This window comes from Astyanax mexicanus, chromosome 23 (genome assembly GCF_023375975.1).
Source record: "Astyanax mexicanus isolate ESR-SI-001 chromosome 23, AstMex3_surface, whole genome shotgun sequence".
Taxonomy (NCBI): domain Eukaryota; kingdom Metazoa; phylum Chordata; class Actinopteri; order Characiformes; family Acestrorhamphidae; genus Astyanax; species Astyanax mexicanus.
The window spans coordinates 11,092,932-11,117,341 of record NC_064430.1 but is presented as its reverse complement, the minus strand read 5'-3'; the positions used below and the strand labels follow the sequence as shown (position 1 = coordinate 11,117,341).

The following is a 24,410-nucleotide window of genomic DNA, read 5'->3' as shown; positions in this document are numbered from 1 at the left end:
TATTTAGCTCTATTCAAAAAGGTGTGGTTATTGTAAAAGGGCTGGGTTACACCTAGCCGGGGTGGGACCAATGACTGTATGGGCGGGACCATAGACTGTGTGAGCTCTGTGGAGGCATCCCTCGGGGGCGGGGTTATTTAAATGAGTAGGCTGTCTTTCTTCCTCCTCTGGTCTCTACTGCACAGACTTGCAGTAGGTTTCAGAATCGCCAACATGGTGGAAGATTTTGGCTTCATTTTCATTGAATGAATGGGAACGGCGACATGGTGTCCATCTTTTTTTACAGTCTCTGAGCTAAACAAATGAATGACAAGACTGAGGATTTAAAGTGAAAAATTACGAATTTATGTTGCTATGTCTGCTGGGGTGTTAGAAACGTTAAAGTGTTCAATAAATATGTTTAAATTGTAGTTTTGTAATTGCTTTTCCTTTGACATGAATACACTTAGGTTATTCAATTTAAGGAACATGTTCATTTCAGTGCATCCCTAGGCAATATTTTCATAATTCTTGCCTTTATTATCTTTGAATGGAGACCCAAGTGTGCCAGTTCGCACACAAGCCCACGCTATCTGGGTTCTTGGATAATAATTGAGGTGTCTCTCCATTTCAATGCGATAGAATTGCACTCAGAACCTGGTAGACGCATGGAAACGGTGGTTTTTCAGAGACAGAGAGTGTTGCAGCAGTGTGTTAGAGAGAGCAGAGATTGTGTTATACATGAGAAACAGTTACTCAAGCTCAAAGCTATAAAAGCAGAGCAGTCTCTCATCTTACAGTGCAATCACATAGTGTTACTGAAGCAAGCCAGAGTCACAGAGGTGCAGAATTTATGATACATGCAGTTCAGTCACATTGGCAGCCTCTCACTGACAGTCTGAGTACGAGAGGGAGAGAAAGAGAGAGAGAGGGGGGGGAGAAAGACTGGAGGAAAAGAGGGAAGGTTGTGAACCAAGAAGATATAGTTATTTTTCTTCTTTTTTTCTGTATTAAACTCTCAGAATAGACATGGAGAGAAAAATAAGCAGAGATTATATCCCTTTCTGCTTTTATAGATGAAACAAGATTTCTATGCAAGCCTGCAAGTCTGCATCTTCTTCCCTATTCCCTTTGTGCCCCTATATGAATATATAAACAGTTTTTTTTTTCGTCTTAAGCTTCAACAACATCACCTGAGTCAGTTAGCAGCCTGCAGATTGAACATATCAACCATCTGTTGTTTACTCCACCTCTTAGAGTGTCCGTACATCTAGTTTAGATCCAATCTTACCTGCATTCACAGTAAAGAGCGCTCAATACTGAATCAAATCATCACATCAGCTAAGACTGATACAGGATCAGCAGCCATATCACTGTTAGACCTGCCACAATATCAGCTTTGTTTGGACTAAAAGTTTGCAGTAAAATAATGCAATAAATTATGCAATTTTAAGACTATAAGGCGCACCTAAAATCCTTTAATTTTCCCAAAAATCGCCAGTACGCCTCATGTATGAATTATACCAGTCTGTAAGGAGCAGTAAAGCCACTCCGCTGAAGTCCAGCATTATACAGGAGCTTCAGTTTAGTTCTCCAACAGCATTAGCATTAGCCGCTAACCACGCTAAGCTTTAGCTCTTTCACCATTCAGAAGCATCAGAAGTATATTGGACTGTAGTCTGCACGTTTACTATGCTAAAAAAGCTGGGACAAACCGCTAGCTAATATCGTCCTGGCACACTGGAACACTCAGGGTTCCTCGGTGTAGCGCTGGCGGTTAGCCACTAATGCTAATGCAACCAGCGTATAATATATTTATGTTTTTGATAATAATGATAAAATAATAGCATAATAATTAATGCTGTCAAAGTTTGCCTCCAGCTTTAAGAGCCTGGTAACATATTAGCATTGTTTTAGTGATATACACACTGCATCACGTCTATCGAGTTGAGAAAGTAAAAAAAAAATATATATATACAGTAGATTAATATTAATGAAATCTCATACTGAAACTCTTATTACTTCTTTCTCTCTCTCTCTCTCTCAAATCTGCTCCTGTTTGATTCTGAAACTCTCCGTTAAACTTTTACTCGGCACATTAAAAGATTAGAATTTAAAAAGCATCAAAACAAAAAACTAGCCTGAGATATTATATTCAAGCATGTTTGCCAGACACATACTACCCTACACAGATGTTATTATTTTAAAAACACTTAAAAATTCAATAGTATTTCATAAAAAAAAAAAAAAAAAAATCAAATGCTATTTTATTATCAATAGGTCAGATGTCAACTGACAATAATATAATTTATGGCAATCATTTCTGGGCCGATATATATTGTCCACAAAAAAAATAATCTTATCGCGACAGACCTAGTTATGTCCACATATTGTACGAAAAATCGATAACAAAGACTAACTATCATGACAAATAACTGTTTTAGAAAGCCAAGTGAGTCTATTTTCTGTCCAGTGGAGGTTTGAGTTGGTGGCTGCTTTCCCTTCTGTGTTCTCTGGGCTTTTTACAGTTCTGGAAGTGAGAATATTAATGCTTCACACCTTCCAGCTTGTGACAGTCTCTAGATGAAACGGGAAGGTTGGAAGATAGTGGAATTATATTGATTTCAGTAGAGAGACGAGTGTATTTAGAGACATATATAAGCACTGTTCATTTATTGTTGTTTCTTTGTAGTTACAGTATCTACTATTCAGGGTAGTCTTTTTACTAGAGTTTGGAGCAGTGCTGTGAGGACTTTCATAGTATTCTGTAGGGTCAAAAAGTATTGGATGGAGCACCATCAATCCAGAGAACCAACTGCTGTGTCTGATCTATTCATACCAGTAGGGGTGGGCAATATGGCCCTAAAATAACATCACGATATTTAATGGTATTTTCGCAATAACGATACTCTTGGCGATATATATCTATATATTTTTTTTCAAGAATACACTACTGCAACAAACAGAAAATTTTATTTTATTATTGCATACGATTTATGTCACAACACTTCCTAAGATATTAAAAATTACAAGAATTTGATCAGATTTGTAACAGTCAATGATCCAGAATGTCATGATACTAATAATAATGCACTCCAAATATCTCCATATATCCAGGATTAAAATAAAATAAATTATACTGGACAGATATGTCTCTAGCAGATATATAATGGGAAATGAGAAAAGTGTGAATTTTTCTTTTGCTAAAAACTGTAAAGTGATAATTAGGGGTGGGTGATACGGCACAATGTTTTTAGGGTATAATATCGTTCACGATATTCAAAAATGTTGGTGATATTATCGCGTACGATCCGATTTGGCACACCCCTACATACCAGACATACCAGCACAACATAGACTACTTGACCACCATGTCAAGTCACTGCAGTATATACACCCACATAGCAGAGTTCTCTTCAAGTGCATTAAAGCCCTTTGGGCTTCAGGTGCAATATGGGCAGATATGAACCTCAAAAGGAAAAGCTATTGAAGATCATAAGCCTTGACAGGGTTAGGCTTCTGTCAGTCCATGCTCAGACAAATAATGTACAAAATGGAAGAAATTCAGCACAACTGCTACTCTCTCAAAGCGTAAGTGTCCTACAAGAATCATTGCAATAGCTGTAGAACCCTCAACGAGTGCCAAAGAACACTAAGGTCAGAGATAAGGATCTGCAGGTATCTCCTATGTGTCTGTGATCTTAAGCCCTGAAAAACACTCCAAAAATATAACAATCCTAGGGTGCGTTTCCTAAAAGGTGCTTAGCACTAAGATGATTCTTAGATGGTTGAGATGGTTGACCTTTACACTGAGCACTCCTACTCTCTCTCCATGTTAGGTTGTCAATGTTCTTAATAAGCTAAGAAGCATTTGAAAAACTGGGCCCTGACCAGTAAATGATGAATGTTCATCTTAGGGCTCGGCAATATATCAAGTTTATAAGAATTGTTGATGCATTTTAATACCAGATATAAGATGAGACAGTATTGTTTATATCGATATACAGCTCTTTGTAGAAAATGGAGCATGTTCTCCTCCACCAGTCTTACACACTGCTTTTGGATAACTTCATGCCTTTACTCCTGGTGCAAACATTTAAATAAGCAGTTGAGCTTGGTTTGATGGCTTGTGATCATCCATCTTTCTCTTGATTATATTCCAGAGGTTTTTAATTAGGTAAAATCAAGGAAAAACATCATTAAGTGGCCTCTTATTTGTTTCCAGAGCTGTAGACTGCTATGTGTTGAGTTTCAATTAGTTCTAATCAGAAAGTTCGCTTTTCTTTTCACCCAGTTTGTCAATACCGATACATAGCCGAATGATCTTCCCATTCATAGAATATATCTATTATTTATCTACGAATGAATGGTAATAAAAGTAGTTGTATACTATTTGTAACGTGTAGACCAGAAGTCTCAGAAGTGACCTTTTTGTTATTACCTTATGGAATGAAAAAATATTAAGATATATAGTATATATCAAATGTTGCCTTTCAGTAAAACAAAAAAAATATATAGATATTAGTTTTGATATATATCACCCAGCCCTAGTTCCAATATACTATGCAGTAACACTATTCTGTTAACAGACAATGCCATATAAATACAGCTGCTTAGCCATTCCGAGTTCGTGTTAAAACAAGGTACATGAGATAAACAGCTAGCTGACAGTGCCCGCCAGCAATGCGGTTAGCGGCTAATGCTAATGCATCCAGCCTTAGTGCTGGAGAAACTTCACTGAAAATTCACCAGGATAGAAATCTGTGTAGACTAAAATCCAGCGCTCGTTTGACTTTTAAAGATTTATTTTAAATTTTTTTAAGAATTGCAGTTTTGTTTACTTAGGCGCTTCCCCCAGCTTCCCCATTAGCAGGGAAACAAAGCGACACCCTTGCTCACATCGATGTAGGCATCCTTATTAGTGTTGCTTAATGCGCCTTACAATCTGGTGCGCCTTATAGTCAGAAAAAAACGGTTAATAATTGTGCTATGCATGTCATTTTAGTGTGTTAGCAATGGGAAAAAAATGCAAAATGTGAGTCTCTGTCAAAACTACTGAATCACTTAGTAAACACTTTGCCTACTGTATATTCAACCCTAAAACACAGCCGAGGGGGAGTTTGAGTGTTCAGCCTGCCAAAACAGCCCAAAGGAAAGAGTCTCTGGAAGCTGCGTACTATGTAAAGATGGCAATTATCATTAAAAATAATCTTCGGCTAATGAGACAAAACAATATTGCATCTGAAGAGGGATTAGGGCTACGGCTCCTGTTCGGAGCTGTTCGGAGTTAACAAAGCTTGACCTGCTGATGCTTAACACAGCTTTTTACAGTGGGAGATAATGAGCTCGTTGGCGGTGTTGGTGCAGCGGTGAGGAGCTACTTACGTCCCCGCCTGCGAGCAGAGCGCCGTTTGCATCAGCCATGTTCATGTAGTTGTTGTTGTTGCTGAACTGCAATGGAAACACAGAAGTTAAGAGTGTTAGACAGTCATTTTACATCATTCACTCAGCAAGATAAACAGTAATATTCTGTTGTTTTTTTTTTCCTTTTTTTTGTACACAGAGCTGTAGAGCAGGCTTTGTTGACCAGCAGAATAAATAGCAGCATAGCAGAAAAGAGCAAGCCTTCTGTAAATGTTATGAGGCTTTCCATGTTTTATTAGTATAAAGTCTCTCTCTCTGTCTCTCTCTCTCTCTCTCTCTCTCTCTCTCTCTCTCTCTCTCGTATGCAGGGAAGGTGGAAGGGGGGGGTGTAAGTGAGGGGCTGATCTAATCCACTCTTCAGTACTGGTCTGTATTCAGGAAACACAGCCTGGTTTGCATCACAAAGGAGGGAGCTGAAATGCACAGGCATGTTATTAATGTTCAGTAACCCAGGGAGACCATGCAAAGCTGGCACTGGGAAGCAGCTCGTGAAAAACGCGCCGGGTGTGCTAGACTGAAGTTCAGTAGTACTGGAGTACTGGAATAATAAGAGAACAGATAGATCTGTGCTTCCTTACATTTGCTATGAAGCACTGGGGGTCTCTATAACAGGTAACAGTGAATTTCATTGCTTGTTAGCTACGCTATTGAAGCTACACTATTCATTTAGTTTCAGTGCAGAAGTTAAGAAGAAACGTTCATCTTGCATCTTGTGAAGGAACACAGCTATATATTATGACACACTTGATCATGGATTTCTTGTCAAATATAGTAAAGATTTGTCGCATGAATTCACATAAATGCATGCGATTAATTTGGAATCAGAAACACGTTTAGGGCTGTCCCTAACGATTATTTTTTAAACGATTATTCTAACGATTATTTTTTTCGATTAGTCGACTAATCTATTCATTGAGAAACATATTTAAATAATTATTTTACGTTTTAAAGCAAACGATAAATTACTATATTTATATATAATAACAACAACAACAACAACACAAGCCTACTAAACCAAACCCCACACTTATAATCACTTACATGTACAGCACGTTGTTTAGATCTATAACGCTAAAAATGGATAAGCTCCCATACACCACAACCGTGTGTTGCACTGTTTTCTGTGACCGCTAGATTTTGTGACCACTGGCAAGTAGTTCTCAGCAGACCGGTGCACTGGCCGATTCGAAACGTGTTCGTTTCTAATGTTTACCCCGACTGGCCAAAACGGTTCAGTTTAGGGCTGAGGGTAAGGTGTAGGTATAGAAAGCTTCCGTTTTGCCAATGAACGCTCATAACCGTGAGCACTCGTCACAAAATTCCGACGGTGACAGAAAACGGTGTGACACCGCAGCGCCGACGGCGCTAGCTAAAATAACTTAAGGCAGCTAGAGCTTAGCTAAACACCTGAACTTATGAATAATGCTACTGTTTCTGGAAACTGCGAAATGCCATGCACAAATATAAACCAAAAATGTATAATTTCTGCCTGTGGCAGGTTTAAAACCTTTGGTAGACAGCCTTAAGTCTTTTTAAGGACACCCGCGGAGACCCTGATGTAAACGGTAACTTACTGTGTGACCCTGTTGACATAGTGCTCCTGGATGTTTGCGCTTCAAGTGCTCCTTTTGCACGTATGGCAGAGGACCACATTGTTGCCCTTTTGCGTGAAATGCTCCCAAACTTTAGATGCCCGCTGGCGTTTTTTTGTAGCTGGAGATTGCTCTCCGGAGTCCAAGCTCTAGAGCTTAGATTCTCTGCCCGAACCCGACATGACCCGAGGCCCGCCCGTAAATCCGACCCGGGCTCCAGAAAATAGTCCGAGATGTAGGCGTCTGTTTTTTAATTATATTTTTATTTAAAAAAAAATAACGAAAACTGAAAGTGAAACTAAACTAATTTATTTATAAGCGCTGTTTTCACTACCGCAGTTCTACAGCGGGGGTGTTGTGCCGATTCTGTCCGCGAAGCGGGAGTCAGATTCAGCAGAGAGTCGGATTCGGCACAAACGCGGCGGCACCTCGCGGTCCGCGGTGTCAGTTGTAAGCGCTCGCGCTAGCCGCAAAATACGGCAGAAAACACTGAGGGAGCTGCAGAATTATGAATGGGACTAGAATATGAGCACGAGGAGATCAAAGAGAACCTTCACCTGTGAGTAGCTCTCACCAGAACACACAAATCTCTCTCTCTCTCTCTCTCTGTGTCTCTCTCTCTCTCTCTCTCTCTCTCTCTGTGTCTCTCGCACGTGAACTCCTCCGCGTTTGACTTGCAGAGCTGTGTTTAGCTGTTCTTAAAAATCATTTTAATTAAATAATAGTTCTATGCTTCTATGTTACCGTGTTAATTAACATAATTCTGATCATATTTCGCTCATTAAAACAGCCCGAAAACAGCCAGTTGGAATTTTTGGGCCCGATCTAACCTCTAATGCTCTCCACAGGCGCCGCCATGTTTACGACGCGCCGATGCACGTTATGCAAATCGATGTATTTTTGTAATCGATTACGTCGATTATGTCGACGCGTCGCCCCAGCCCTAAACACGTTATTAATTTTTTACGCAATTCACTTGTAGTGGGAGTGTGATCTGGTCTCGATCCGACCCAGCTATGAAATACACTTCTTTTTAATTGAGCTAAACTGCTGATTAGGATCAGTTTAATCTGATAGGTCTGATTAGCCAGATAATACAATGCTATGAACAAATGCTGTTTCTGCTGCTCCATGCTGTTTACACACTAATAGCACAGTATGTGCTGTGTTCACTGCTTACACACTGTGTTTTTAAGAGCAGTGTTCTGTGTTAAAGCAGCTGTACACTGCACAGATGTACGGGCTGCAACACAGAATCTTCTCACTATATTTGATTTTTTGAATGCTCTGCATTTTACATTTCTTACATTTTTTAATTTTATTACATTAAAATATCCACTTGAGCAGAACAAGTGTGGTTCATCGCACTTAATCACAGAATATTGTTGTGATTACTCAGATCAAATTTTTGATTGATTTACACCACTAGTTTTTTATGTTGTGATCCATTTTGTTTCTCATATCAGCATCATGTTTTGCTAAGCTTAAAGATTTATTAGCATGCTGTGAAGTGAAAATTGAGCACTATTCATGAAAATGTACTTGAACACCAGTTTTAAAGAATCTGCCACTGCTGATGCATTTTGTCTGCATCTCAAAACTTCGCAATAAATACTGTGTATCAAAAAATAAACGTCTCTAAATATTGTGACATACTATTTCACCATATTTCTATTTCACCTCTATGCAAAATTAGACATTTTAAGAGGGAACAACTATTTTTAGCATGCAGATTGCGGCATAACAATAAGCAAATATGCTTTTTGATGATTTTATTCAACCCCAAACAGCATGTGATAAAAATCACATCAGGACACAATCCAGATACTAGTCACATTAAGAAACCAGGTGTAAACTGGGTCTAAAACACAGTAGAGTAGATTTATTGAGAATTCTCTATCAGCACTTGATACACACACAAGTGTTAGAAGCCAAGGTCAGCAAATTTAATGCAGGATTTAATAAGAGCCAATCTACCACTTTACTATTACTACTAATGCTTAGATTTTTGTTAGACTTATCTGTTAGTATATTAATTTCTGCATTGAGCTTTTATTGTACTCTCGCTTCTTTTTTTTTTTCTTTTCCTCTCACAAACAATGCGAAAACTGTCTCAAAAATATAAAAAAAAATAAAAACTAAAACTAACAATCTGGAAGAAAACATACGCTAAAAGTGGAACAAAAGCGCATTGAAGAGAAGCATTTACACTTGATCAAATTACCTGACACAAATGCAGCGTGTCGAAATGGCTTGCAAGTGCCAGGTGCAATAATTAATCCCATGAGGCAGAAGAGTTAGATTTATAGCCCGCGTTCATCTACACTTGTTAGGAAATCTTCTTTTCTTTTTTATTCCAGTACAGAGGCCATCACATTGACAGGTAAGAACAATGCAACAGCATCATAAAGAATTAAGGGGCAGCAGCTGGAGGGGCCAGAACGGCGGGCCCCACAGGGACCCAGCCAACACACACAGACTCACACACACACACACATATATATATATATACACACAAACACACACACACACACAAGCACACACACATCAACAAAAAACCTCTACACATGAGCTTCAAGGCCCAATTTCCTCAGAGTTTCCTCAGCATGTCTTTATGTGTTTAATATAAACTCACTCCTGTACGCTCTGGGCAGCAGGAGAATCGGGACATGTGCTTCCTTTTTCGCGGAGGACAAACAAAAGCAGAAACAAATTAAGATCAGAGGAAAAAGAGAAGAGCATTCATTTGTTTTCCCTCTCTTTTTTTTTGCTGCTTTGTTATAGACCCCTTTTCTTCTGAGTGGTTAGTATGCGAATGTAATTACCGAAGGAACTGTAGCTAATCAACTGCGAATGGTATCCATTAATTAGTCTATGCCCTGGAGAGAGAGAGAGAGAGAGAGAGAGAGAGAAAAACAGAGAGAGAGAGAGAGACAGAGAGAGAGACAGAGTGTATGTGTGTTTGTGAGAGAGAGAGAGAGAGAGAGAGAGAGAGAGAGAGAGAGAGAGAAAGTGAGAGTGGTGTGCAAGCTTAAATGTTAATGTCAAAATGCAACAGCAATCTGCAGAAACACACACGCAAGTGTGCACACACACTAGTACTCTCAAACACACACACACACACACACACACACACACATGCCTCCAAGCATCTGGTAGAGCAGGTGGCTTTGGCTGATCAGGCCGAGCTCTCACCTAACACAACAGCACTGTAGAAAAAGGAGGGAATACACACACACACACACATAGGGAGAATAACCCTCAACAATCAGCTGAACATCTGTCCAAAAAGAGAATGAATGGCTCTCTTCATCATTCTTTCACCGAATCACTTATTACATCTCTCTCACTCTCCCTCTCTCTCTCTCTCTCTGACTCTGTCTCTCTCTCTCTCTGTTCTGTTATCAGTGAAGTGCTCTGGCTCTTCTCTAAGACTTCCAAGCGGAAGTCCAGACATGTCGCTGTCCAAGCAGCCAGAGCAATGCAGAGATGGGAGGAGAGATAGATAGAGTGTGTGTGAGTGAGCGAGTGCAAGAGATGGAGAGAGTGTGTGTGTGTGTGTGTGTGTGTGCAGTCCCAGGAGGGGCAAGTGAGATTGAAGAGCAAAAAATGCACAATAGAGAGGGAGAGAGAGAGAGAGAGAGCTCACACAGTGCATTGTGGGAAGCGCATGCCTCATTTCATCATTAATGGGAGTGCAGCTGCAGCACAAACACAGCAAGTAGTGTGTGTGCTTGTGTGTGCGTGCCTGTGTGTGCGTGCTTGTGTGTATGGGAGTGTATGATTTGTGCATTTTTGAATATGTTTTTAGGATAGGCATGTGACCTATGGGATGTGGTTTATGAGTTATTGAGGCTAAGATTAGTGTTTAGTTAGGCTTAGATTTAGGCCTATCACAGTAATTACATTATTACATTACTTATCATACAATATATTGACCTCCAACAGATTGTATGTCAGCTTTGTTTTTATTGGTTTTGTTCTATTAATGTTTTATTTATTTAGACCATTTAAAATTATTAATATTACACATAGTTCAATGTGAATATTCTTAATTTTTAATAATGAATACAATTTTCCTCTTTATTTCTGTTTAAATAGATGTACCAGTATTATTATGTTTTTTTCTTCATTTGCATAAAGTGGTCTTGCTTGAGTGGTATATTGCTTATCGTTCAGAACTTTTGGAACAAAATATCTTAATCAAATATCAAAATATTAATACAATTATTAGTTATTGTAACAGGCCTATTACATAGAAGTACATAACAGAAAGAGAAATGCTCTAAAAGTACTTGGAATTACTTATTGTATATTTTATCTTATTTATTTTTTTTATTCAATGAAAATAACCATTATTGCGGTATGGCAATATGGAGATATGGATACATAGATAGGACATTCTGTACTTAAAATCGCTGATTCTGACATATTTCAGTTGAATCAGTCTGAATCAGTTTCTCTGATTTTGCTATTTATAGGTATATGTTCGAGTAAAATGAACATTTTTCCCAAATTCCAAATATTGTTATATATTTGTAGAAAATGAGAAATGGCTGAAATAACAAAAAAAAGTTCATATTCATAAAGTTTTAAGAGTTTAGAAATCAATCTTTGGTTGAATAATACTGGTTTTTAATCACAGTTTTCATGCATCTTGGCATGTTCTCCTCCACCAGTCTTACACACTGCTTTTGGATAATTTTATGCCACTCCTGGAGCAAAAATTCGAGCAGTTCAGCTTAGTTTGATGGCTTGTGATCATCGATCTTCCTATTGATTATATTCCAGAGGTTTTTAATTTGGTAAAACCAAAGAAACTCATAATTTTTAAGTGGTCTCTTATTTTTGTCCAGAGCTATATATTGTTTATATTGTGAGTAGTTCGATATTTCGATTTTTTGCAATATTTTGTTGTATCAAATTTCAAAAGCAAATTAGTTTACATGTAATAAATATTTTTAAAAACTCCTAGAATTTGATTTAAACAATCACAATATATCGCCCTGCTTACAGTTTTAGCCGGTTAGCTTATTGAGACGTAAACCTTGTATCATTGCACGAATTGCCAACAAAGGCCTTGCTAGTTATATTCAACATTATATTCGATTCGATTATATTCTTAGCATCGACCTAATTTGTGATGCTCCTATATTACATGCTGTGCTTGGCCCCCTCAGCTTCACCCCCAGCCCCCACCACACCACCAGCACAAACCCCCAGCCCCCACCATGCACATCACAAACCTCATGAATATTAACTGCTGCATACAAAACCCAGAAACTACACCCCAAATCAACCACAGCAGAGACAACATACACTCCCCTGACTTAATACTCCTCACAAACATCCACTCAGTGCTGTTTCAAAAGCCATTCCAACGTCCATTACTGCAAGTGCACGTGATGTCTTTACTTGGTAATATCTCGAAGTTCTTGGCTCAAAGCAGGTACTGATTCGGTTCGATTTTCTGACGGGCTCTGTGCCACTACACTCGACTATCACTGAAGAGAGTAGAAGATAAAAGGATGAGGAGAACGTACAGAAAAAAGTACTAAACTCTAAAGCGACTGGAGGAAGCGTAGAGAGAGGAAAAGGATGAGTGTAAGGATGTACAATGCAGTCCGAGGCCTGGAGAGTGTGTGTTATTCTCACACCCTCAGAGAGTGTGTAAATGCTAGTGCGCTCACAGCAGGGTGACACTGAGCCGGACGCCAAAGCAGATTAGCCGTGAGGGGGGATGAGAGAGAGAGAGAGAGAGAAAATGGAAAGAGAGAGAGAGCAAGAGAGAGAGAGAGAGAGAGAGAGAGAGAGAGAGAGAGAGAGAGAGAATGACAGAGAAATAAAGAGTGAAGTGGGTCAGATCAGACAATGAAGCCTCTGTAATTAACTGGACGAGAAGGGCATGGAGAGTGGCTCGTTAGAGCAAAGTAAGGAGTGTAAGGACACGCCCCTAAACTAACTAACTAACTAACTAACTATCTAATAAGTGAACCAATCAGAGCGTCTGCTGTAGGGATGGTGAGATGGTGCACTACGGCTGCATAGATACAGCCATATATCATTAATCCCACTTACCGGTACATAACACTTACCCAGTTTAGTAGGGATGGGTTTTCTAATATAACAATAACAACTCCAGATGTCCAAAGGTTAAACTGTAAAAACTATGAAAAGTGGTGCAGCTGCTGAAAAAAGTCAGAAAAAAAATAAATAACTCCAACTCTTTTTTTTCGTTTTATGATCCACCCCAGCAAGCATGCACAAGAATAATAAAGACCATATTAGTGGCTATTATATTTGGGGTGTCTGTTATTGTCCAGCTTTGTGTTCCCTAGCAATCTGATTTTCTTGTTTATGCCTTGGCCGGACAGGCTTTCATAACCTTAGCGCAGGCATATTTTTATGCGCGTGTGTCCGTGGGGAAATAAACTGCTTGGTGTCTATTATAGCGTGCCAAATTATTTGCACTCCCCCCCCAGGTATGGATAATATTGCACCACTCCTGCCCTCGCATTTGCAGTGATTCCATTGGTGAGCTTGGAAAAGATGTGTTGTGCATGACCACAAGCCGGCAAAGGGGAAATCACAGCAGTGATATAGCTTTTATGTTTGTGTAATAGACTACACCCGGACGCACTGAAACGCAATGAATCTGAAAGCGCTTCACTTTAAGCTGCGACAAAGCTCAACTCAAAGCCGCTCAGTGAGGATGTGAGAATCACTGACCCTGTTTACACCTGATCACTTTATGTGACTGGTATCTGAATTGAATCCTGATAAGATTAGAGCCACATGATTTTACACATGGTGGTCAAACATATCTCTGGAAAAAAATTACAATGTGCTTTGTGGGATTTCATGTTCTGTATATAAAATGTTATGCAGTAGCCAGTGGTCGCAATTTCGCTAGTGCAGGCCAAAGAACCAGTGGGCGTAAGCAAAAGACGAAGTTTATGTCAATCATTTTAACAGAAACCAATCAAACAAGGCCTTTGTTCACTATATGGAGGGGTGATGGCTGCACAAGTTTTGTCTCAAGTTTTTACCCACTCACTCATTCACTCACTCACTCATTCACCCATTAATTTATTCACTCACTCATTCATACACTCACCCATTCATTTGCTTACTTACTCATTCTCCCACCCACCCATTCATTCACTTATTTGCCCACTCATCTACTCACTCACCTGCTCACACATTCATTTAGTCATACGCTCATTCACCCACTCACCTATTCATTCACTCAATCACCCACTCACCTATTCATTCACTCACTCAATCACCCCACTCATCTATTCATTCACTTACTCATGCACGCATTCATTTATTCACTCACTAACCAATTCACTCGCTCATTCACCCACTCACCTATACATTCACTCACTCATTCACCCACTCATTTATTCACTCACTCACCAATTCACCCATTCATTCACTCACTCACTTATTCACCCACTCACACATTAATTTACTCACTCTTTCACCCACTCACACATTAATTTACTCACTCATTCACCAACTCACACATTCATTCACCCACTCTCTCAATCATTTATTCATTCATTTACCAACCCACTCATTCACTTACTCATTCACCCACTCACTCAATCATTCATTCATTCGCCCACTCACTCTCTTATTCACACACTTACTCACCCATTTACTCACTCGCTCATTCACCCATTCATTCACTCACTCATCGCCTCGCAAGCTCTCCCACCCAACCATTCGTTTTATCATCTTCTTTAAGATTTGGCCGCCTGCCAGCTCGTGGCCTCTCATTGGTCGGCGTGGAGAGGCGGAGGTACGCGCCCTGCTGCATTATGGGTAAGGAGAGGAGGCTCAGTGGGGGTTGTCTTTGATTTGGGAGCTTTCTCTACACTAAATGTACTCTCATTTACAAACCAATACAGCACAGAGCATGTGCAGCTGGCCATAATAGATCACAGGGGCTATTCAAAAACAGCAAGCAGTCTCCCAAAGAGTGTTAGCGCACACACACACTCACACCCACATACACACACTTACATACAGAGACACACGAAAACATAAACACACACACTCTCACACACACACACACACACACACACACACACACACACACACACACTATCACAGAAGTACATTTGTAAGCTTGCTCTTTGGTCCAGCAGGGCCGGGCGGAGAGAGCTAACGCTTGGTTGTTTTGATCCGCAAGAGAAATCGATTGCTAAAACTCAGTTTAGAGCTCAAATCATTACACACCAGCCTTAAACCCAGCAAGAGACTAGAGTCTGAGAGAGAGAGAGAGAGAGAGAGAGAGAGAGAGCAGCACATTAGAGCCAGTCTCTCTCCTTTAACATCTCTCTTTCACTCGCTTTCTCTCTCTCTCTCTCTTTCTCCAAGATAAAAACTAAATATATTGTCCAGAAAAGACATAAGCAGATTGATAAAGATAAAAGAGTGGAGTATGTGTGTGTGTGTAATAAAAGAGATAGAAAGCGAGAGAGAGAGATAGAGAGAGAGAGAGAAAGAATGCACCTTAAAGCCATACTGTCTCTCCATCAACATCTCTCTCTTGTTCGTTTTCTCTTTCTCTTTTAAATCAAACCTTACAGACAAAAACTAAATATATTGTCCAGAAAATACATAAGCAGATAGATAGAGATAAAAGAGGAGGATGTGTGTGTGTGCGTGTGTAAGATAGAGAGAGAGAGAGAGAGAGAGAGAGAGAGCATGTGACAAGCCGAAAGAAAAGAGCTGATGTTATCATAAACCTGGATTCAGCAGTTGACAGTTTCATTCAAAGGCTGTTCCAATCCCTTCTCTCTCTCTCTCTCTCTCTCTCTCGCACTCCATCTCCTTCTCTCTCTCTCTCCCTGCTTTGTGCATTTTGTCCGAGCTGTTCCTGCCTGTTCACAAAGGGGACACTTTAACCCTTGACAGTCCAATTAAAAATCGCTCAGTTCTTTTCGATTTTTTTATCGCGTGTCACTGGATATCTATTACAGTGCATGCTCTATATCTGTGTTCAGTACTTATACAGATTGAAGTACATGTGATAGCAGCGCTTAAGGGCCTTGCAGTGACTGTGGTAACATGCTGGTGTTTATCAACACTGCCGATAGCTTGAATGAGGAGGAACGGACAAAAAAAAAGTCTGAAAAAAAAGCAACTTTCCAAGATCTGTATTAAACCTCCAGCCTGTAGCTGTAAGCTGCATTTCTGCATTACACATACTTCTATTCGAAACCCATTTAGGCATCAGGTGTGCAACACATTTGCTTAAGTGAGCTTAGGTAACTGGAGAGTCTGCAGTGAAATTGGATCTGCTCTTTTGTCCGACTCCTGGCAGCATAGGCGTGACATGAAATTGACTCCAGGTAATAAAAAAGCTAGCCATTCCTGTTCTGGTAATGAGAAATGCACCTATTCTTGTTGCCTGCATGTGTTCCGCTTGATTAATCAGATGGAGGTAGAGTTCTGCTTTATAGTAATGACATTTTTCTCCCATTCACCCATTCAAACATCTCTCATCTGGCAGCTGAAGCTAATTAATGAGCAAGAGATCGGCTGACTGGATTATAATAGGCTGTGGAGGCTAGTATGTGATTCACCAACAACATTAGCAACAACATATACAGTTACAGTTAAGACCTATGAGTGAAAAAATATCCTATCCAATCAGAAAGAAGGTAAAAGAACCACTAGTTTATCTGCTCCAAAAAATTCAAGAAGATGTGTGTAGCTAGAAGTGGGAAATATGACATTATTCTATGGTATTAGGGTGGAAAATAGTACAACATACTTTTCTAAACATATTGCGGGTAAACTGGACAATCTATTGGCATTGGACAACCTGCTGGTGCCAATAGATTCATGCATACCTGATACAGAGAATCCTACGCTATTGTCAGCAACAGGTTCAAAGCAAAGCAAAGAAATCTTTTATTTTTTTTAAGTAGCCAGATGCATTTATTAGAAGGAGTATCCACAAGGAGTCTATGAAAATATTGATATATCCAAGTATCATGATGTTTTGTTTTGCAATACTGTATAGATTCAGTATAGATCTGGTATTAAGGTTTAGTTACATGTAAAGATTGGTGTCAGAAGTGGTTGATTTTGTGCTCTGTCATTAAAACCAACTTGATTGTATGAATATATTTATAGAATAATATATTATACTTCGAAAGTTGTTTTAAAAAAAATGATTTAAAATAATTGCAAAATATTGAGTTTTAAAACATGTATCGTGATGTGTTGTTTGCAATGTTGCACAAGTTCTTGCAAACACACAGCCCCAATGTCCGAACATATTTGGACATATACTGTTTATCTAAACATCTATATGTATTACAGTAGCTGTGCAGCTATATACCTTTATTTGGCATACATATATATTTATTTGTGTCACGGCTTTATTTAAAATAGAAAACAAACAAACAAGAACACTGGTACAAACAGGAACATAAACGCAACCGAAACAGATGTAAACACGTACAGGAACTGACAAACTAGCACTGAAGACACGGGGGCTCAAATACACAAACAAGACAGGAAAGGAAACAGGTAACACCTGGGGACTGGTAATAAGGGGGCGGAGCTACAAATGAACACAGGCTAAAAATGAAAAATGACAGGCAGGAAGAAGGAAAAGGTAAACAAACAGAGAAAAACGAGCACAGAAGGGAAATGGCAGGGAATAAGGGTAATGACGTGACAATTTGTCCAACAATCTGTAGATTGACTGTGTAAATGGGACATTTTCAAAAATTAGATTTTCAGTTAAGTAACTTCATTGTGCTACCCTATATTTGCTGTAACATCAAATCAATTGAAGAAATCTAATTCTGACATCAAAGTACTGTAGATATCAGCGGAGACTTCGTAAACTAAGATTTCGGAGGACGCCCAATCAGCAAAGTCTCACAAAACAAGAAATCTGAGAGCCAAACACAAACACACACAATCTGAAACTGCATCCAACTCAGCAGAAAGCTTTAAGCCTCGCAGTTCATTCTGGCGGAGCGAAATTGTGTGACCGAGGAGCTGGCAGAAGTGCCGAGCCGAAATGAGTTTGATGACATCAGCTGCCACCCACTGGCCCGGCATCTGTTACCGTGGTGTAATAGACCTGTTCCTAGCAGCGAGGCCATTTTGTCATGTCTAAACACCTCCAATTAATGAGAACCCCCCCATTAACTCCTTCTGCTCTCACTCTCCCACGGCAGTCACCACTCAGCTCAGTCCAGATTCCTCTTCCTCTTCTTCTTCTTCTTTTGCTGCTGCTTATCCTTACTAAGAGCTCAGACTCTTTCCTCTTGAAGAGTAGAGATAATAGACTAGGCCACAATAGGGGGTTAGGGTTAGAACCTCAAACACACTGCTGATACTACAGTTAAACAATAAATCCATTTATTTTACTTTAAACTTCTTTAAATCATTGCTGTACTACTGCACTGTCAATAGAAGTGGATGAAGTTTCACCTCACTGCCTATAGATGGCAGTAACTTTGAAGGTCCAGTAAGTCTTTTGAAAAGTCTTCTACAAGTTCTGGACCTAGCTTGCCTTTCTTTACATCATTTTTGTGGTGGAAATGCGTTCTTAATATGTGGTATCAGATGTTTATAAGCTGTTTATAATCACTAGAATACACCAGTAAAAATGAAAATATATAAACTGCTCAGGAAAAAATAAAAAAGTCAAAAAGTCTGAATTTAGTTGTGTAGCAACTTTTAGAGCAACATTTTAAACATTATAATCTGTTTAATATCTTATCTTATATTTCAGTCTGCAGTAAACTCACTTCAACCAGGCCAAAACTGTTAAATCAACATTGTTAGTATTAAATAAGCAGAGCAAGTGTTACATTCTAACACTCACAGTGGCTTTAACACTGGAGAAGTTGCTTTGTTTAGTGTGTGTGCACTACTGAGCCTCCTTATAAGATCTAAAGGAGTTGTTTAGAGCTGTTTTGGAGCGTTTCCACAATAGTTTTGTTTCAAACCAGGTGTAATTCAAAAGAATAAAATGGAATAGAATGTATTTGTTAATGCAAAGTCCAACATAACTGAGATATTTTTGCAGTATGGACAAAAATGCCCTGTCAAATTCATTCTTCAATGTTCTATAACATGCATTCCAACTTGTATGATCAAGCAGTTACAGTCTGCGACTTAAATGTTCACACAGTGAAACCACACTGCACTTGTGGTATTTAAGGAGGTTATTTATGTATTAAGAATTTATTTATTGTGTTTGCTCAGTTAATAGTGCATAGATTAGATCAGAATGCAGATACCCGATTTGTTAAAAAAGCCTGGATCTGCTCATCATAGTGAGCATTGAATAAGGTTTGGCTGTCAGCTAACCATCATCTATTATACATATGTATATATGTATGTATGTATGTATGTATGTATACATATGCATATCAGCTCTCTGAGAACATGCATTTTTTATCTCCAAAATGTTCCTTTTTAAAGGTGAAACAAAAACCTTCTTAATTCTCAAAGGAAACAAAAAGGAAAAGCGATTTTATTCCACATCATTTTGTAGTTTTTCTAAGCTCTGGTCTATTCATCCTGCAAGTTTGACACACTATGACACACTACACTGTGTAAAAGGCAGTTGGTATTTTCAAATTATATGTGGTTTTGTTCCAAGAGCACTGACAGACAAGTTTACACATATCAGCCTGCCTACACAGGCATCCAGCAGCAGCAGCAGCGCTCACATCTCACATCTATTAAAAATGTGCTCACACACGTGCACGAGTGAGCTCGCGCAGAAATGTGAATATAGTGAATATAGCTGTGTCAGAACAGCAGCCTTCAAAACACTTCAAAAGAGACCATTTTCAAAACAGGAATCGCTCATCCTCAAAAAGCATTACGCGTGTAGTTTGTGCGTTTCTGAAGAGAAGCCTCTCTTCTGAAAGCCATTTTATGCACTGCTACTTTGATATGCTCATTCAGCAGTGAAAACCCTGTTTCTCCTTGATGTTAGCCAACACTATTTTCCATTTCCTCTCCGCCGCAGCACCGCGCGGTTTGATGCACTTATGAAAACAACGCTGCAGTTTGCCCACTCCCGGCTGCCCTGTTCCCGTTTATTGCCCTTTCGATAAGACCGCGGACGCTACATCGCCAGCCGGTTGTTCAGTCTCTATAAATCTGTGAAACACAAACTGCTAAGAGCTGAATCATATATCAGTCCATTATTGTGCCAGAGCTTCAGTGTATTAAACAAATGGATCGGCCTACAGCTGCGGAGAGGAAACCGGGGGGGGGCAAAGGTTATTGTCTAATTTAAATCTTGGCTGCCTTCCCAGGCCTGTGCCACATTCCAATTTGTGGCTGTGTAGCTTGGCGCTCCTGACAAAAGGGCCTTGCTGAAAACGCTGCTGTGGCCGCCCTCCAGAAATGTGTCGAGAAACGGAGCGATCAACAGGTCGGAGAAAGATTAACAGTGTGACTGAAGCTAATTAGCGTAAATTACTGGACTGCGAGGACGTGCATGTTCAGTTTGAGTTTGACGCAATGTTTAATAACCCTGTGCATTTTATTTTTTTTTTGTTTTTTTTTTTTACTTTTTGGCAAAAGTATCAACATAGTGCATATACTCAAAGCCCTTATTCACCTGTTAAATGAAGAGACTGTTTAGTAGGGCTTGGTATCACCACTGATTTATAGAATCAATTTGATTCAGATTCACATGGTTCGGATATGATTTAAGGAATATAATATTTTAGTCATGATTACAGGTTTCGTTTAGACATAAAGAAGTTTTTTTTAGAGTACTAAAGTTGTATTTGTACAAGAAATACTGTAAAAGCAACAGTATGCTTGTAATGTGAACAGACACTTGACTGTGATTCTGTGAACTTCACTGTCTAAAGTCCATGAAAAAGGCTTGGAATAGAATTAAACTATTTAATGCTTGAATTGATTTTGTTTTACTCTTTTTACTATATAAGGTGAAACATAAAACCAAAAAAAAAAAAGAGAGAGAGACGCACCTTGTTTAACTACTCTAGCAGGCTTTAGCAGCATCGAGTGAAAGAAAAAGAAATAGCATGTTTTGAAACTGTTAAACTGGTGTATTTAAGGCAAAAATTCAGGTGGAAAGGTTCAAAGGCGGAACACAATTTTTTTTTTCTAAATGTGACTGAGATATTGGCTCTCCAGATGAATGACATTGAAACACACAGAAAAAATAGGCTTATTTTTCGATCAATCTCATATTTATATGAATCGATATCGTATTATTTAAATAAAGAACTTGAAAATCAAATTACAGTCTCAGATTTCAGATGTTAAGCAACTAATGAGGAGAGGATTTATGAGCAGAAAGACAGGTGTAGATGTAGCTATTCAGTGGCATCATGTTCCCATATCAAATGTATATCAATTACTCTCTATTCACACTTAACTGACAAGCTTGCAGCAACATAAGCTTTTTAAAGCACAGCAGCTTGACAGCTTCACGTTTTCCAAAAGGTTTGTTTCTTCTTCTTGCTGACAAGAGCAATCTGTTCTGAGCACCTTGTTCATTTATCCCCCCACATTTACACCTGAACTGTCATCTTAAACATTTTCCATTTCAAAAGAACAGTGAGATTATGATAGCAGCGTTGGGGGAAATTACAATGCCTAATCTTCGCCATTCATTTCTCGTCATTACGGTGACATTTTAGAGTGCTCGTGAACAAAGGCGCACTGAAGGATTGGTTCAGTTGCACTGTAAAATGATTCCTTCTCCGAAATGCAGGGCGACGGCAGGGAGATTAAAGGAAATGCTAAATATGACAGAACAAAGAATTACAGCGTGAAATTGGGCCGTGTTTTTAGGGGACTTCATTTCGTGACGAGGTGCAACTCGGGAACTCGGTTTTAACGGCAAAGCAGTGATTATGGAAAGGAAAAACACTTTTACGGGGTTTTAAGGGGATTTTTCTTTTTATTTTAGAGTCTGACACTGACACTAAAACAACAAGCAATAGTGGAAACGTTCCTCTTTACATGCTGGTATGCAGTCGCCACTAATGTGCACGTCAATCATCGAGCTCCAAGTAACATTCCAAGAAACAGGCCCCTATTTATCGTTCAGAGTTTAACATTTAACAAGATGAAACAGTCCTTTCTTCCGTCTTTCATTCCAGCAAATGGCAGATGGCAGAAATGATGGCTTTAACAGTCTTATACAAACGAATACAGGGAAATACCATGAACTTTGATGCAGGTTATGGGATAAACCTCTGAAAGAAGAGGTATGAAGTAGAGGTGGGCGATATGGCTCTAAAATAATATCACGATATTTCATGGTATTTTCACAGTTACGATACTTTTGGCAATATGACAAAACACTGAATTAGAAAAATGATTTCGAATTTTATGGCTAACTGAGATATTAAACAAAAATAATTTTATCAGATTTGTAACAGAAGTCAATGATTCAGATTGTCATGATATTAGTAATGCACTCCAAATATCTCCATATATCCAGGATTAAAGTCATATAATCTGTCTCTAGTAGACATATAATGGGAAATGAGAACAGTGTGAATTTTTCTCTTGCTAAAAACAGCAAAAAAGTAGAACCCTGATGCGATAATTAGGGGTGGGTGATATGGCACAATATTTCAGGGTATAATATCGTTCACGATATTTTCACTTACGATACGATATGGCACACCCCTAGTATGAAGGAAATACCACATATAAAAGTGTTAAATTGATAATGCAATTCCCTGCCATGTCAAAATGCTTTGTTATACTTAGGCCTTTAATGATAGTAATGTTATCAACTCATCGTACGATAAATAAACCTGATGTTTATCATTTTTGACGTCTTTGATATTGTGGCCATTATTGTCATTTGCGTGAATTTAGACATTTAAACAGGTGACTTTGACTTCAATGTCACTGAAGGCAATTAAATCAAACATGTCATGTTGCAATGTTTTGATTCTTGACACAAGAAGTAGATACACAGCGCTGTCTCTGTGTCTGTGTGAGTGACAGGCTGCTGCTGCCTGAGAAGCATGAGGGGAAGTGGCAGGAGTAAACACAACGTAACCAACATGGCCTCCATCCACATGGTTGGGCACGTGCTTGTTAACGCAAGTGTCAAAAGCAGTGCACCTCAGTGCAGCACAGTTTTCCACAGATATTTCCAATTACAGCTTAATTCACATTTTTTATCCCAGAAAAATGCTCTTATTTACCTTTTAAAAAGCCATCTAAATGCCTGATTAAAGGTCAGATTACTGTTGTTTTGCTGTTTTCTTTGGGTTTTGAATGCTCGTCACTGACTCAGCTCTTGATCGGTCCGGACGCAAGAAATTTGCAATGTAACAGTTTACCAGTTTCGTGCAGCCCTAGTATAGATCTGCTCTTTTAGAATGAAACAATCATAGAACTATGATCACATCACAAATCACACCATCATTTAAACATTCAAATCATCATCAAATTTTCTTCAACATGCTTTTGTGAGAATGTACTCCGAAATGCGCTAAGCTCTAATTAGGTTTAGCCACAGTTTTACACGCTCACACTAAACCCAGTGAAACATATGAGCCTCAGCCTTAGCCCCAGCTCTAAAGCCAAATGGGAAAATGCGCAGAAGCACCAAAATAAATGGGAAAACACTCCAAGCTCCAGAAAAACACCCTACAAGCCAAGCATCTTCCCCAACACATGCAGCAGCATAGCCCTCCACAGTCATCTGTCTTCATTAGGCCAGTGCGTTTGACCTGTTTTTCGAGCTCTCTGTCGCATGGAAGAGGTCTGCAGGGACCTGGTGTGTAGGCTACACTTAGCACAGTTAGCTTGGGTCTGCGCAAGGCCTTCTCAACCTTGATACAAATTGCCCAGACAATTACTGACAATAACAGGCCGAGTCAAGCCTGGAGTAGACTGCTAATGTAAAGTGTGCCAGTAGCAGAAAACACTCAGAAAACACCCATTTTTTTCTGACAGTCCCTCTCCAGGAAATTTAGCTGGAAGTCAGAAAAAAAACATGAAAATGAACACACTTATATAATACATTTATAGTTACATTAAAGGCCTTTTGCAGACACATTTATCCAAAGGAACTAAAATATCCTTAGCTAGGTTGCAAAGGCTAGAATCAAAATATACTTTAAGCTAGCTGCTGCCATTCCGATGAATAGATGAGTCTTCAGTCAGCATTTGAAGACATAGAGTGACTCTACTGTTCAGACACTCTATGGAAGTTCATTCCACCACCTTGATGCAGGACAGAGAAAAGTATGAATGTATGTTTTCAACATCTATAGGTCTTGAAGGATGGTGGGTCAAGCAGAGCTGTATGAGAAGCTGGAAGAGCTCTTGGTATTGGCGTTTGAAACATGAGGCATTTCTAAATTGTTTAGAAAAAAGTCTTATTTTTAAATGTAC

General features: G+C 39.2%; 1 protein-coding gene across 1 annotated transcript in view; it reads right to left on the bottom strand.

The window, feature by feature from the left end:
* tox3 (TOX high mobility group box family member 3) overlaps positions 1–24,410 on the bottom strand; it is an 89,748-nt gene that overhangs the window by 35,005 nt on the left and 30,333 nt on the right. The window contains exon 2 of the mRNA XM_015605234.3: positions 5,365–5,430. Within this exon, the coding sequence (XP_015460720.3) occupies positions 5,365–5,430 (66 nt within the window). The remainder of the gene's footprint in view (positions 1–5,364; positions 5,431–24,410) is intronic.